The sequence below is a fragment of the Octopus bimaculoides genome, chromosome 12 (assembly GCF_046866305.1).
Source record: "Octopus bimaculoides isolate indiv1 chromosome 12, ASM4686630v1, whole genome shotgun sequence".
In the NCBI taxonomy this organism is placed as follows: domain Eukaryota; kingdom Metazoa; phylum Mollusca; class Cephalopoda; order Octopoda; family Octopodidae; genus Octopus; species Octopus bimaculoides.
The window spans coordinates 62,669,403-62,686,331 of record NC_142939.1 but is presented as its reverse complement, the minus strand read 5'-3'; the positions used below and the strand labels follow the sequence as shown (position 1 = coordinate 62,686,331).

The 16,929-nt window shown below is 34.5% G+C and overlaps 1 protein-coding gene across 3 annotated transcripts in view; it reads left to right on the top strand.

The window, feature by feature from the left end:
- The window catches only part of LOC106878318 (SPRY domain-containing SOCS box protein 1), a 139,492-nt gene extending 126,332 nt beyond the window's left edge, over positions 1–13,160 (top strand). For all 3 annotated transcript variants that reach the window (XM_089361198.1, XM_089361197.1, XM_089361195.1), the window contains exon 4: positions 9,255–13,160. In XM_089361198.1, coding sequence (XP_089217324.1) covers positions 9,255–9,385 — 131 coding nt within the window. In that variant the 3' untranslated portion in view covers positions 9,386–13,160. The remainder of the gene's footprint in view (positions 1–9,254) is intronic.
- The last annotated feature ends 3,769 nt before the right edge of the window (positions 13,161–16,929 follow it).

Here is a 16,929-nt window from a genome sequence, read left to right as displayed (position 1 = left end):
CCATACATTCTATTCAATATGCAACCTATTCACTGTACTCTACCCAATATTCAATTCAATAATTATTACTCTACTCAATATTCAAGCTATCCATTGCATTCTGTTCAATCAATCCCTAGTACTCTACCCAAGGCTCAACCAATCTATTATACTCTATTCAATATTCAATCTATCTGTTGTACTCTACTCGGTACTTAATCCCTCTATTGTACTTTATTCAATCCATTGTACTCCACTCTGTTTAATTGTTCCAGTTCTTGCACAAAATAATCTCTACATACTACCTTAGTCTTCAGGTTAACATACGATCTAATGTTCACAGAACCTTTATATTGCTCTGTTCTTTATTAAACTTTAGAACACTCAACCCTCTTTTGCTTTCCTTATCTCTTCATCTTGTTGTTGATGTAATTGAATTTGCTTTAACCACTTTCTCTATGGTAATCTTAAATGGATTGGATCTCCAACTGTCATCTGGATTTTAATCCAATTAAAAGTATAAAAGGTGTATTATTTCTTTGTCCAAACTAGTTGATCTGATTAGTGGAGAACAATTGGATTCGCTTTTATGTAGTATTTCAATCTGCTCTAATATTTCAGCTAAACATAAAAATGTCCTCTTTCTATCTTATCCGTTCATTCTTATAAGTTTTTTTTTAAAGTCTTTGTTGTTTTATTTCTTATTATTTCTGTATGTCCTTACAAAGCTGGATATTTACTCTTTAATATTTTTGTTATTATATCTCAGTTGAAACGTACTGATATTGTTTAGATTCATTTTGAAAACAATGAAGAATTTAGTGAAATAACTTTCTCATTATTAACCCTTCTGATGCCTTCTGTCTCTAACTCAGTTTCAAAGTGATCTAAGCTAAAACCTGCCAAAATTTCTTAATTTACATTCCAAACGCCCAGGTTAAAAGATAAAGATATTTTACTAAATACTTCATTATTTTCAAGATTAATTGAAACAAAGAGAGAAATGTAGTTAAAAGATGGTTAAGCTTTAGGATGAATTATGAAAATATGATGCAAGGTTTCAATATAGATCACTTTAAAATATAAAGTTTGTATCATAGAACCATGCGCAGTGTGAGATGGGTCAGTATCAAATGGATTTCAAATGGTGTACTGTTTCTTTTTGCTGTAGGTAGTGCACAAAATGGTGTGTGTTTCCCAGCATATAAGTTGATGTATATAGTATAAACATGTGGTGTAAACATTCAAACATCAACATTTTTCCAAATCCTACTGCATTTCACAAAGAGATTTTGGTTTGAAAATTTGACTTGTATGATGGAAAATATGGTGTTTTTACCAAGTTGTCTGAAATAATGACTGTAATACATATTCTTTGTAATGTACCTTCATGACTGTAACAAAGTTTAACTCTGAGTGAACCTATGGTCATTAGTCCTGCAGCTTTATGACCAGCATTGCGTGTGTGTGTGTGTGTTTGTGTGCACATGCGCCACATAAACAGAACTGAAACAATATATGCAACTTTGGTTGTTAGAGCAATAGTGCCACTACTTCATTCTCTGTGATCCTTAGAAATATGTTTTTGAAGAAATTACTCTTGCACCTAATTTCAACAATACCTATTAACATAGACCAGTTAATTGAGATTTCTACTGCTTTGTTTTGGGTTGTGTGTAGGGCTCATGTTATGCTGTGTGTAAGGATCAAACTATGTTATCTGTGTAGGAGCCAAGTTGTGTGTGTAGTTATCAAATTGTACTATATGTAAGGACCTAATGATATATTCTATGTAGGGATCAATCATACATTTTTTGATTTTTAATGTTTTAGAACATTGTGAAATTCCAACAATAAGAATTCAATGTATAAATCATATTCTTTGGACTTTTATATATGCCTGATTCTGTGTGTTTGTGTTAGGCATGTAGATTTTCCATGCACATACAGAAGTGTGTTGATGTTCTTTATGGAAACACCAGACTGGTTTACCTTGTTTGTCAGAAACAAAATGAAAGAACAATATATTCAACGAGTCATAATCAACAGTAATATTAGACATTAACAATTAATGGAACCATAAATTAAAATTAATATTCAGATGCATTACCAGAATTTGTGAATGTTCTTAAGAACTTTCAGTGTCTTCAGTTAGAATCCGTGCTTATTATCTCTGATTAAGTATTTTTTAGATCATTAAGAATTAAGATGTAATAGTAATAAAGTCATTAATTTTCCAATGTTGGTGTAGGATTTAGGGTAAAATTAGTCTTAATTTGTTTTTGAGCTAACAAAGTTCATTGTTGTCCTAAATGAATTAGTTTGATGAAACATATCAGGACAAACATTAACATTTTCCTACAAATGTGACAGGTCTGCTAACAGTTATGGTGTCAAGTTGGTGCATTTCGATTATGAACAGACATGCTGGTATCTTGTCTTATTTCTCTCTCTCTCCTAATCACAAGACAGGGTGGGGTGGGGTGAGCTGTTTGGGCGGTGGCTTCTGATTTGCACATGTGACTAAATGTCTGCTTAAGAACAGCTGCAAATAATATGATTAAAAAAGAAATAACGAAGTTTTTTTTTTGTTTTGATTATCTATAATATCCAAATTCATTGTATGGTTATTGCATTCTTTAATACATAGAACCAGTTTCCACTAAATTGAACATATAACTCCTATGGCTTTTTGACTGGCATTATGTGTGTATGTGTGTGTGTGTGTGTATATATATATACATATATATATATATATATATATATATATATATATATATATGGTGGTGGGGAATGACTGTCAGTGGGTGTGACTCTGTGTGAGTGTGCATGCGTGCACACACACATACACACACACTCACACACACAGTAAAACCATTTTGAAACTGTAATTGTGTGATTAATACATTAACTATCCAAACATTTTATACTACTCTTCAACAATTGCACTGCAATTGCATTGTTAGAATGAAGCTGTCAAAATTCCCAAACTTTTTGTCACATGATGGGCATGGAAACATTAAGGTAACATAAAATACTTCATAGCTCTGTAATTAGAAGTAGTTTATAATTTCATGTGGCTGTATGGCAAGAAGTTTGCTTCCCAATTATATGGTTCCGGGTTCAGTCCTACTGCATGGCACCTTGGGCAAGTTTCTTCTACTGTAGCCTCAGGTCAACCAAAGCCTTGTGAGTGGATTTAATAAACAAAATAAAAGAAAATATATATCTATTTGTCCCAAGAAGAAATGGGACAAGATGGTGAAGCATGATCTCCTGATGTTGAGTCTCATGGAGGTGGTGACAAATGATTGAGACCTTTGGCGATTTGCTGTGCTTGAGAAGACATGTCAAGCCAAGTGAGACCATATTCATGGTCAGTACCAGTGATGCATAAGAGCCACCCACTTCACTCTTGGGGTGGTTGGTATTAGGAAGGACGTCCAGCTGTAGAAACCAAGCCGAATCAGGTTGGAGACTTGTACAATTCTCAGGCCATCAAACTGTCTGACCCATGCCAGCATGGAAAACAAACACTAAATGATGACGATGACAAATGTGTTTGTGTTTGTCTCCCAATACCACTTGACAACCAATGTTGACTTGTTTACGTCCTTGTAAAGTACCACTTTGGCAAAAGAAAGCTGATAGAATAAGTACCAGGCTTAAAAATAAGTAACTAGGGTCACTATGTTTGATTAAACCCTTCAGAGCGGTGCCCCAACTTGGCAACAGTCTAATGACTGAAACAAGTTGAAGATAAGAGATAAACTGATAAAACAAAGAAATGTCTTACATTTGGAACAACCAGGAGTGCTAATTTCTTCAGTTGCAGATGTATTTTGATAGTAAAGCTAACATGAAAGGTTTGCCAACGCAGAAGATGAAGCAGAATAAACTGATACAGATTGTTTTCTTTTATAATTAAGACAGAATATGAATATATTTATATTTAATATCACTTGATTAATAACCTTATAACATGCATTTCAAAGCTCCTCTACGGTTATCAGCTACTATATACTATCACACACCAGGAATACTCCTTTTACTATAATATGTGAAACAATCAGCAACTGACAGCTGTTGCTAATGCATAGAAACACTTGTTGTGATTTGGATTAAAGCCTGTTCATTCTGGGATAGTTTTATAAGACATCCATGTGATATATATTCAAGTTATGCAATAGAAGCAGCTCTAGAGTAAAGTTTTCATCTGCAAAACATATTTAATGCATGTGTATCAAGAAGCTGCAGTTTTGTGTCTGGGAAAAATCCCTTTATAAATGTATTGCATTAAAATGCTGTAGCTTCTGGCTTTTTGGCAATAATACACTTACATTATGTTATATGTATATTGGTCTTTCCTGTATGACAGATGGGTGTTCTACAGGTTTTTGCTGAACAACCTGTGCATTTCATTTATTTGCTGTAATAAAATTTTGGTGCTGTACATTAATTCACTCCCTCCATCAAATTGACATTACCTTTACAGGTGTATGGTATGCCACACAGATGTCAAAGTGAATGCAGAGCAATGTGAAATGAAGTATTTTGTTCAAGAACACAATGCACCATCTGCAGGAATTGAAACTGCAAACCTGCAATCATGAGTGAGACATCCTAATCACTAGGTCACATGCCCTCACTGTTTTGTGTGTGTGTGTGTGTGTGTGTGTGTGTGTGTGTGTGTGTGTAGTTGGGAGTGAGAGAGAGAAGGAAACAAATATTTTTTTCATACATATTGTCTGTGAGAAGAATTTTCTCCTGGGACTGTTTCTGCAGTGAAAAGTCACCATGCTTGCATGTACAAAAACATGTTAAATATGAGTGCACATGATAATTTGTTTCCAACTGCTGGAAATTGTATTAAGGTTTCTCTCTGCAGGTCTGAGTAATTTTCAAAGTGAGGAGTTTAATCATGTCTTTGATATAATAGAGTTCTCTCATTAAATAAGTTCTCCAATATCTAGTAACTAGTGTTGCTCATTTTTGTTTAAATATGCAAATTATGTAGGCTGTAGATTGTGTCCTTTGTACCTTGGCTGCTGAAGATAGGTGAGGACAATTATCTGACTAATAATGCTTATTGAAGCAGAAGCATAAGTCCAAGATTGTCCTTTTATCTCTGGAAAATAAACCTGCCATTTTCCTTAATGATTTGTCAATTTTGGAAAATTATTGATTCATGAGATTGTCTTCTTTCTCATACGGAGCTGTTCTCAACTGCCATTTGGTAATTGTGATATACCCTGTAGAGGTAGAAATAGTTTTAATAAATCAAGATTTTATGTTGTATGGTAATTGATATCCCTATATTCATTCATATACAAGCCACTGGCTTCCTTGAATTATTTCTCTTTTCTTTCACGTTTAATTTATTCAACTACTACTCAGTTGTATTTCTCTTCAAAATATACAATCATTTCATGATATTATTTTCATGTTTGACCACCTCTCTACTGTCTCTGAATAATTTTTCTTTGTTCTCACATTATCCCATCCAACTTTTTTTTCTTTTTGGTTTTGATTGTTGAATCTTTTAATCATTATTCTCTGAACTTGTCTGTCGAGAGTATGCAGTCTGTCTGCAAACTAACTCATGAAAAACACTGATTCCTTTGTCTGTGGAAACTGGCATCCTCTAAAATAAGAGAACATAAAAATATCTGGAGCACTTATGGTTCCTACATTGCTTTTACTTCAGTCTTCTGTAAATGTCGATGTGTTATATAGATTGCAAACTGATTTGTTATAATGCCAAAACTTCTAATATTACAGTATTTTTATGGTCTACTAAAATTGTATTATGGTACCATTAAATTATGGATATAGTTTTAGAATAATTGGTGTGCCGATGCCATTTCTGGAATATATGTGGTTTTGATTTGTTTCGAATGTCGACTTAAATTAGAGATTGGTTAAGCTTGTCATATTCTGGATCTTCCACCTATGTTCATAATACAAAAGATTATTATTTCCAGTTCAAATAGGTTCCTATCAAAAGGCAAATATAATTGGAAGGGAAGTTTTGTGGTTACACGCACACACACACACACACACACACGTGTGCATCCTCTCTCTCTCTCTCTGTGTCTCTCTCTCTCTCTCTCTCTCTTTCTCTCTCTCTCTCTCTCTCTCTCTCTCTCTCTCTCTCTCTCTCTCTCTTCTCTCATAAATCAGAATGGTTTTCTAATATAAAGGGACAAAAATGAGTGTGGAAGCACTAAAGTAGAAAGATAATAGATTACATATGCATCAAGGTGATGATAAATTATATTGTAGTCTATAACAAGTTTATTCTTCCAGTATTGACATAAGTTTGGTTATTTCCTACTAACATTTATCCCTTTATGCTTATATATTGAAGTAAGATGGATTATTTCTACAGAAATGACAGAGATAGCAATACTTAGGTTATGAAATTCTCTGTGTATACAAGGCATTAATTTTGCAGTTTTCAATCAATGCAAATAATGCAGCATTATTATGTTTTTTTATCTTCATCAAAATTAGAATTAAATTTATCATCAAGTCTTTTACTTTACTTCTTTGATGACAGTAATTGTTACAATGATAGTTTTTAGTTAGATTTTTCTGAAGAATATATTTTACAAAAATAAAATTTAGGTGTCTTCAGAATCAAGATTTTTTAAATTTCATTTTCTTTTTTTACCTGTTCTTATGAATGTGTTTCAAGTTGTGCCTAAGTTTAAAACTACTGGAATGAATAAATTATATATTTTTTAGTTCAGCTTCAGTTCAGGTCTGTTTTGCATTTTTTGTTCTTTCTGGAATCAGTTTTAGTTTTCCTCTCTTGAAGTTCAAAACTACAAGTACCAGTCATATACTAGGCTTGCTCAGTTCATTGAACTGTGCAACTTACCTATAGAATTTTGTTTTGTGTCTCATTACAGTTAGTTAGCATTAATAGTTTCCTTTTTCAGTTTGCAAGTACAAAAATTAAACTGACCTTCAAAAGCAGGGGATTTTTTGAGGTCTTTTTTTCCCAATCCTTTTAAATTGTACAACTAAGTAAACCTGCTGAAGATAAATGTTTTATTTCACAGGAAAAATGATAGGACTTCAATACCAGTCAGGAAGGGGCCATGCTTAAAATGCAGAAAAATCTTGATAAGAATTTTGTATGGTGTTCCAGTGTAAGTTTTTGGCAGCCAAAATCCATGCTATGCCACTGAGTTCAGAAAAGTTTGGTTGGTGCATATGGTGGAAGGGATGGGAAGAGAAAGCGGGGTATATAAGATAACTAGTAGAGTCTGAACCATTCTCTACAGGTCACACTTTCATTCAGGCCAACAACCTATTTTTCTTTCTTTATCTCAAGTAATATCTACTCAAATTTCATTTCCTTTCTGTTTTTTCTTTTTTTTTTTGCTTTTTATTTTATGATGCCTCTGGCGGGTCATTACACCAATAATTTTTTTTTTAAATTATTTCCCTTATCTTTTCTCTAAATAATCATGTTTTCCTAAACAAGACAAGGTCAGGATAAAAAAGAAGGGGATATAAATTCATGCAAGTTCAACCTTTATTGAATTGCAAATTTTTTTTCTGCTAATTACATTTAAGGTGATTCACCTTGAGCATGAATAGTTGGATAATAATGATGTTAATTGGCCAATTATCTTTGTTTTAAACAGATGGTGTTGCCCCTTAACATGTGTTCTTAACGATTCAAGATCATGTTACTGCCTTCAAACAAATTAGTTTATGTTTCCATAAACTCAGTGAGTTTGTGTCATACAGCTGTAGTGTTTGTTAACTAATCTAATAACAGTTGCCATTTCTGTCCAACATATTTACTATAAGCAAAAAATAACACGCAAAAAGAAAACCTTTATTCACTCGATAGTTCCTTTATTTTACATCAACTGATCCAACATATGCATATGGCTTAGTTTCATTCATTCTTACCGTATTGAAACATTATTTTATAGATTCTCATTGTTCTCTAAGGTAGTTCATGATTCTTTCAGTATCGCGGTCTCAAAGCGACGAAAATATTTTGGCAAATTAAATTTAAATGTTGAAGTGAATCTAACTGTTTTTGTGTGTTTCTTAAATGGCTTATAAACACCTTCCACGCTGCAATTGTATATATGTATATATATATATATATATATATAAAAGCAAGTTAAATTTGGCAGGCTACTACAAGCTTTGTTGCTCATGATGGTAATTACCATTATTGTTATTGATCTTCGAAGATGAATTTCCATTTCATCAATGCCTCTACAAATAAGGTAAATCTAGAAGACTATCTTCGTCAAATGTATTTCATCATTGTCATCATTTAACATCCTTGTGCCACAGATTGGATGGTTTGAGAGAATCTGACTAACCTGAGGAATATGTTGGTCTACAACATCTGCTTTGGCATGAATAGTACAGCTGGAGGATCTTTTTTAAAACGGGGGCCACATTTTTCATTAACGAAACACTTTGAAACTTGGAACACTGGTAGAAGGTGTCATATAAAACATCTTTTTCTCTTAGTCTTCTTAAAAAAAAAAGAAATCCATAAGTTATTCCATGTTAAAGTTGTCGTATTTCTGTAATTTCAACCAATCACTGACGTCCATTCAGGGTTAGGGTTAGGGTTAGGGTTAAAGCAAATTTAAAATGAAAAAAGCAAATAAAACGAAGGTATGGAGATTAAATACACTTTACATCGCTTAATCAGCCGAAGGAGTAAATGTAAACAACTGAATACTTGTCAGTGATTGGTTGAAATTATCGAAATAAGACAATTTTTTTACATGAAATAAATTCGAATACAAAAATATTTTTCTGTTCTATAACACAAAATAGATAAGTATACGAAGTTTGAAAGTCTTTCCGTACCAAAAACACTACGTAAAACATTAGTGAAAAATGTGGCCCCCGTTTTAAAATAGATCCCAGCTGGATACCTTTCCTAATGGTAACCACTGTATGAAGTGTAATAGAAGCTTTTTTCGTAGTTCCAGCACTGGTGAGGTCACCAGACACTCCTTCCTATGCAAACAGAGTTGGGGTGCAGTATTGAGGGAGGTGACTTTGTGCCAGGTGCAAGGAGGCTAAAGTAGGAATATCTCCAAATGTAAACTAGGACAAAGAATTCATTTTGTTTATGTAAAAAAAAATAAAAAAAACAATTTCCATTTTCTAATTTTTTTTTGTTCTATATATATATATATATATATAAAATGACTTCAGTCAATTCTGCTAAACCTCCATACATTTAAATTTTCTATTTTTTTTCTTTTTTTCAGCTGAGCCTTTACCTCTTATGGATATCTGTCGACGGGTTATTCGTCAACAACTCAACAAGAACAGACTGCATGAAATCCACAAGCTTCCACTTCCTCGATCATTGAAAAGTTATCTACTTTATCAGTCCTAGCTGATTATGGCTGGAATACGGCTCTCACAGACGATGTCAGCGATGACGATGACAACAGTGGCGTTATCGTCATCCTCCTCCTCCTTCTCCTCCTCGGAACTTATCTCATGTTCATATGTACAGCATCAAAGTCTGGCTTTAAGCATATAGCCTAAAATTATCGCTCAACCTTGACATCGGAATCCAATAAAAAACAAATAAAACAAACAAAACAAAACAAAACTATACAGCATCTATGTCCCATTGAAGAAAAAGTCAGACAAAAACAAAATGTTACCTTTTGTACCGAAAATGCATTTGGTAGCTTGGATATGTCTGGAGAGGTGCCAGAGATTCAGTCCTCCTAGAACTTGGCTGGTTGTCTTTTTTTTTAATTAAAAATTTTTTTTTTTTTTTCGATTTTTATTTAAGGGTTATTTGATAAGAGCAGTCTATTTTGATAAGAGGAAACAGATGAAAAAAACAAAAAAGATTCCTATCTCTTGGGGATGATCTGGGAATCTGTCCAGTGTTGTTTTGGAATGACAAAATTTTAAAAAAACCCTCCCCCTCACCATACCATCTAATAGTGAAAATGCAATGACATTTTGAAATGTGAATGTCTCTTTGAAGAAAAAAGTAAAAGATAAAAGAAAGAAAAACAAAATTGGTTCAATGTGTCTCGACTCTTCTCTCACTGTTTTTCAGTCACACACACACACACACACACACACACACACACACACACACACACACACACACACAGTTCATACATTGGAACGATATATTGCATTGTTACATATGCATGCATGTATGTATGTATGTATGCATGCATGCATGTATGTATGTATGTATGTATAGGTATCTGTATATGTGTAGGTATGTATGTGTATATATATATATATGTATATATCTGTGTGTGTGTATGTATGTATGTGTGTGTGTGTGTATGTATGTATGTATGTATGTATATATATATATATATAATGTCCTGCAGACATCTACAGAAGCAGTACATGGACACATCATCAGCTTTTATATCGTGGAGTTCCTGGGAGTTTTGGTCTTACAGCATAAACCCTCATTCAGACAAGGGTGTTACACACACACACACACACACACACATGACCTTTTAAATATTTTCCTGTATAGAAAGTATTAAAGAGTATGTTAATCAAGAAATACTTATATATATTATATATATATATTTCTTAAGCTGGAACAGTCTGGGAGAGATGTGTGAAGAAGAGCAAGTCAAAAGAAAACAAACAAATAAACAAAATAGAACGAGAGGGGAATTTTCTTTTGTGTATTATCTTTTCTTTTTCTCTGTAAAGACACTGTGGCCATTTAATTAGGTAAATCCTTGCTACAGTCTGAAGCCAATGTTTTAATGCTGCCTTCTTTTTTTTTTATTTGCCATCTATCTCACCACCATTCCATAGTGTGTCTTTTATGGTATTGCCCTAGTAGTTGCTCACTCTTATGACCGATCCAAAGTGCATTTATAGGGTTTGTGTCTTTTTACTTCTTTTTTTTTTTTTTTTCAGAGGGGGAAAAGAACTGCAATAAAGTCAAATCTATTGCTTAGTTATCCTTTTTTTTTAAATTTTATTTAATTGTTTGTTGATTTTTTTTTTTTTTGTTTTTGTTTTTTTTTTGCCATTATAAAGTCAAATTTCATCATCTGGGAATGTCAAAAGTATGTGTGAATGCATAAGTGTGTACAGATTATCTATGGACATTGCATTATGAATTCTTGCTGAAAAGTTTCATAAAATTCTTAAGCAAAATTGTTGCATTCCTTAAAATGTCTTCTCTTTCTCTCAATATATATGTGTATATATGTAAGTATATATGCGCGTGTGACACATATACTGCATTTGAAGCTATCAGTGTTAGCTCATCAGTTTTGGTATTTTTATCTGTTTTACATCTCTTCTATCACCTGCCTCCATCTTTATTATTATTATCATTATTATTGTTAGCACACTGGGTGAAATGCTTAGCGGTATTTCGTCCATCTTCACATTCTCAGTTGAAATTCCTCTGAGGTTGACTTTGCCTTTCATCCTTTCAGAATTGTTAAAATAAGGTATCAGTCAAGAACTGGGGTTGATGCAGTTAACCTACCCCTTCCCTAAAATTGCTGGCCTTTTGCGAAGCTTTAACATCTTTTAAAGCAGCATGCTAGTGGAATCATTAGTACACCAAATGAAATGTTTAGCAACATTTCTTCTGAGTTTAAATGCCATTAAGGTTGACTTTGCCTTTCATTCTTTTTGGATCAATGAAATAAGTACAAGTTGAGCACTGGGGTTGATGTACTTGATTAGTCCCTCCCCACACATTTCAGGCCTTGAACTTATAGAAGAGAGAATTAATATTATTTCTATTCATCTAAAACTGTCTTATCTGTTGCTGAATTATTTATGTTTAAGTTTATGTTCAAATTAAGTCCTAATTTATTGCTTTTTCTATCTTAAATTCTATTTTAAATTATCGATGTTCATCCTGTAAGAATGTCCATTGTCCATTTTCCAAACTATTTTGAAAATATTTTGTTAAACTTCTCAAAATGTTTTTGCTTGTATTATGTTGGTTTTTAAAAACTGAAACGCAATGTGTATTTCAATTTTTAAAAAAAATATTTTATACGATGTTGTTTTCATTGTTGTGGCAGTCATTTTAAAGTTTTTTTTGCTCCCCCTCAACGCTATCATTCTTTTCTTTTATATCTTAATTTTCTGATATTTGTCAAGTTTTGGTATTAACTATCCTCGGTTTGGGAGGTTAAGAAGAAACTAAAGGGAAAGGGTTCGTATCTTTGTGTTTTAAAAATATTTTTTTAACAAGAAATGTCTTTATTGATATTGAAATAATATCAAAACACTCAGAAATGTATAATATTATTTCCTTTGTGTGTATCGTTTACTGGAATCAATAATAATTGTTAGGAGGACCAAGGAGACTCTAGGATAGCACCCACTCACCCCACTTTACCCTGCAACCCAGAGTTTTTTTGCTTTTTTTGTTTTTGTTTTCCCATTCTTAACCTTTTAATTTTCATTTTTACATTGTTTCATTAATATGTGTTTTATGTTTGGAATTTAAAAGCAATTTTCTTTTTTTTCTTTCCTTTTAATTATAATTTTTGATAAGATATTGAATTTCATTGATGGTGACAAATCTAATAGTATGTGTGTTATTGCATGTGTCTCTGTGTGTATTAATACTTCTACAACTGCAGCTAAACAAAACCCTTCAGTTTCTTGAATATTTCTCAATCATAGAGGATGCATTCACATTTCAAAAAAAAAAAAAAAGAAAAGAAAAAGAAAAATGAAGGAAAGAAAATAAGACACAAGAAAAAAAAAAATTAATTTTCAATTATTTTATTTTTTTTTCCATGAAAGAAGAGGCAAAATTGAAAGGAATTTTATTAAAGTTATGCAGGGAATCATTGCTACGATCAAATTTTCTGTATTATCTTAACAAAACTCTTCCTGTAATAAACGTCATATATATATATATATATATATATATAATTGTGTGCATGTATATGGTGTGTGTGTGTGTGTGTATGAGTGAGTTTGTTAAAACTAACCCAGAAGATTGCCTGTCAAATAAAAGAGCTTTGAGTTTGCCACTCTACGGATATCTCTCAACTAGCCAAGAATGATGATGATTTCTTTATAAACAGCTGAAAGATATGTCTGAACTTTTTAGAAAGAAAGTAATTTATTATATCCCTTTCAAAAATAAATTTTGTTTTACCTTGTTCAAGTTAAAATTTCACAGTTGTCTTCTTTTTATATATAAATATATGTCACTGATTTATTGCAAACCATTATGTGTGTATGTGATATATATATATATGTCATCATCGATTAACGTCCATTTTCCATGCTGGCATGGGTTGGACGGTTTGACTGGGGTCTGGAGAGCCAGCAGCTGCACTATTAACCAGTCTGGTCTGGCAGAGTTTCTACAGCTGGATACCCTTCCTAATGCCAACCACTCCGAGAGTGTAGTGGGTGCTTTTTACGTGTCACTGGCACAGGAGCCAGTAAGGTGGGTCTAGAAATGCTCACATTCGTATGGTGCTTCTTACATGCCACTGGCACAGGAGCTAGTCAATGGGTACTAGCATCGGTCACGATTGGTTGGTGCTTTTTACGTGCCACTGGCACCGTGGCTAGTAAGATGGGCCTGGCAACAAACCCATTTGGTTGGTGCTTTTTACGTGCCACCAGCACAGGAGCCAGTCAGGTGAACCTGGCACCAGCCACGTTCAGATGATGCTTTTTATGTGCCATTGGCATGGGAGCCAATTAGGGAGCACCGACTCCAGCTATGATATTGGTTTTACTTGACTCAACAGGTCTTCTGAAGCATATCATTGCCCGATGCATCAGGAGTATTCTTAACAGGGCTGGACATGCATGGCTGCAATCTCAACTTTAGTTGCCAGGTCTTTTCAGTCACAGCATATCTCAAAAGTTCCCAGTCTCCTGTCATTGCCTCTGTGAGGCCCAATGTTTGAAGGTCATGCTTCACCACCTCATCCCATATCTTCCTGGGTCTACCTCTTCCACAGGTTCCTTCAACAGTTAGGGAGTGACACTTCCTCACACAGCTGTCATCATTCATATGTAATACATGGCCATACCAGCGCAGTTGCCTCTTTTGCATACTGCATTTGATGCTTCTTATGCCCAACTTTTCTCTCAGGGCACTTACAGTCTGTCGTATATGCACAGACATTACACATCCAGCGGATCATACTAGCTCCATTTCTTTCAAGCCTACGCATATCCTCAGCATTCATGGCCCATGTTTCACTGCTGTGTAACATGGCAATTCACACACATGCATCATACAGTCTACCTTTCTCCCTGAGAGAGAGGCCCTTAGTTGCCAACAGAGGTAGGAGCTCCCTGAACTTTACCCAGGCTATTCTTACTCTAGTCACTACACTCGCAAAGCAACCACCCTAGATTTGGTCACCTAGGTAGCAGAAGCTATAAACTACTAGTTTCTTCCCCTGGCATGTGATGGAATCTGTTTTCTGTACATCTTCAGTGTTTATTGCCCAATTGCATCTGCCACATACACATACATACAATACTGCAATTGCTTTCATATTGAAATTTTTAGTAACTGTATCACCCATACAAACATACACATATATGATATCCAACCCATGCCAGTAAAGAACATAGACATTAGATGATCATAATTATACACACACACACACACACACACACACACACACACACACACACACACACACACACACACACACACACACACACAATATTGGATGTTCAGGTTAAATTTGGTAATCTTTTTTATATCACCTTTTTTCAGAAGCCACTCAATGGTGAACAGTCAATGACATTGGAGAGCATACAGATTTAAGATGGAGTTAAGAAAAAGCGAGCTGACATGGAGGACTAAAAGCCATCTGAATATTAGAAAAGAATTACCTGTGTCATGATGATGATTCATGCCAGGTGTCAGTATTCCAACATCATGACTGCTGTTCATTGCTCTCTGAACACTGTAACAGCTGTAAGACATGACATGGACGTCTGCAAGGAAGACGGTGAAGTCAAGTCTAGAAGGTGTTCTGTGTCCACAGGCCAGAATTCATCCAACAACCACAGGACAAGGTGATTGAATATCCAAGTAACGGGATCCAACCTTTGATGAGAGAAATGGGTGAAGCTGGCCCTGAATGAGGACCTTCACTACTCTTCATGCCAGAGGTACAAGGGACAAATTCTGACAGCCAAGGTCAAGTATCACCACTTGAAGGTAAAGAAGCTCCTGTAAAAGCAAAGCTATCTTTTTAAGCTGGGAATGATTTGGTTCTTCTCAGGTGAAAACAACTTCTGGGTGTTGTACAACACCCAGATCAAGAGGTGACTTATCTACAATTCCTGTGATGTTCAGTGCATCATGAAAATTAAGTTCTCTCAAACTCTGATGGTCTTTGGTTGTGTCTCCAGTGAGGTGATGTCATGCTTCCCCACATCTTTGAACAGGGCCTTAGGCTCTATTTAGATGTTGATGTGAAGCTACTGGAGACAGAGGTCAAACCTTGGCTGGAGAGGATTGATGCTGGGAGGCCTTATGTGGGATAGCAAGATGTGGTTCCTTGCTATAACTCTGGAAAGTGTTAGTGTTTGTCAGAGAATTTCTATGACTTTCAGCCCCAATTTCTGGCCTTCTAATTCCCTAGATTGTAATCCCATGGATTACTATGTGTGGGTCCTTGTTGAGAGAGACACTAACTGCTCTGTTTACAACACAATGTGCTATACAAGCTCACTTGAATGCAGTACTACTATTATGAGCATGACATTTATGTTTTAAATACTATGTATATTAAATGATACACGTGTATATGTAGTGTACATGCATTATGGCTGGAATGAACCAGGGAAAGATTAAATATCAAAATAAGGCCAAAGGATTAACATAAATCATCAGATAAAATTAAGATATTGGATAGCCACATTGGTTAAGTAGTTTGCATCACAGTCAGTTCAGTCTCCAAATTGACCAAAGCCATATGAGAAATTTCGGTAGTAATTACAGGAAGTGTGTGTGTGTGTATACACACACACACACACACACACATCTAAGAGAGAGAGAAGGGAATGGGCATTTAGTTAAGAAGTTTGCTTTACCACCACATGCTTTTGGGTTCAGCCCCACTGCATCTGCCAATGTCATTTACTGTCACCTTGAGCCATCCAATGCCTTATGGGTGAAAATAGTAGACAGAAATTATATTAAGATCTGGGTGTGTGTGTGTACATATATATATTATTGCTTGTCACTGAGATCAAAGTGATACTGATGTTCCTATTGACATGACAAATCAATCAGTGATTTTTGAGACCCGTGTAATTTTAAAATGTCCTTTACCTGAAAAACAGGTGAGTGTTAGTGACTAGAAGAGCATTTGGCCATAAAATCTAACTCACCATCTAATCCATGTTAGTATGGAAAAAACAAATGAAAATGTGTGTGTATCTTGCATCATTTATTTGTTTCAATCATTGGACTGCAGTCATGCTGGAGTATCACCTTGAGTTTAGTCAAACAAGTTAATCCTAGTTCTTATTTTTAAGCTTGGTACTTATTCTATCAGTCTATTTTGTTTTGCCAAACTGCTAAGTTACAGGAGCATAAACACTGTCAAGCAGTGGTAAGTGGGATTAACACATGCACACACATTTTATGGGCTGCTTTCAGCTTTGGCTATGTACATAGTAGAAACCACTTGCCCAAGGTTCCATTCAGTGGGACTGAACCTAAAACCTTGTGGTTGGGAAGCAAGCTTCTTGCCACACAGCTATGCCTGTACCTATAATATATACATGTATGTATGTTTGTGTATGCACACATTTACAAACATCAATATCTCAGTATATCATCAATGTTTATTTGTTGCTACCAATTCTATATTCTGTTTCATGGAACAAATTCCCACCCACTCCCAACTACCTAAGGAAATAATCCTTTCCTCATCTCTGTTCTTTATCACT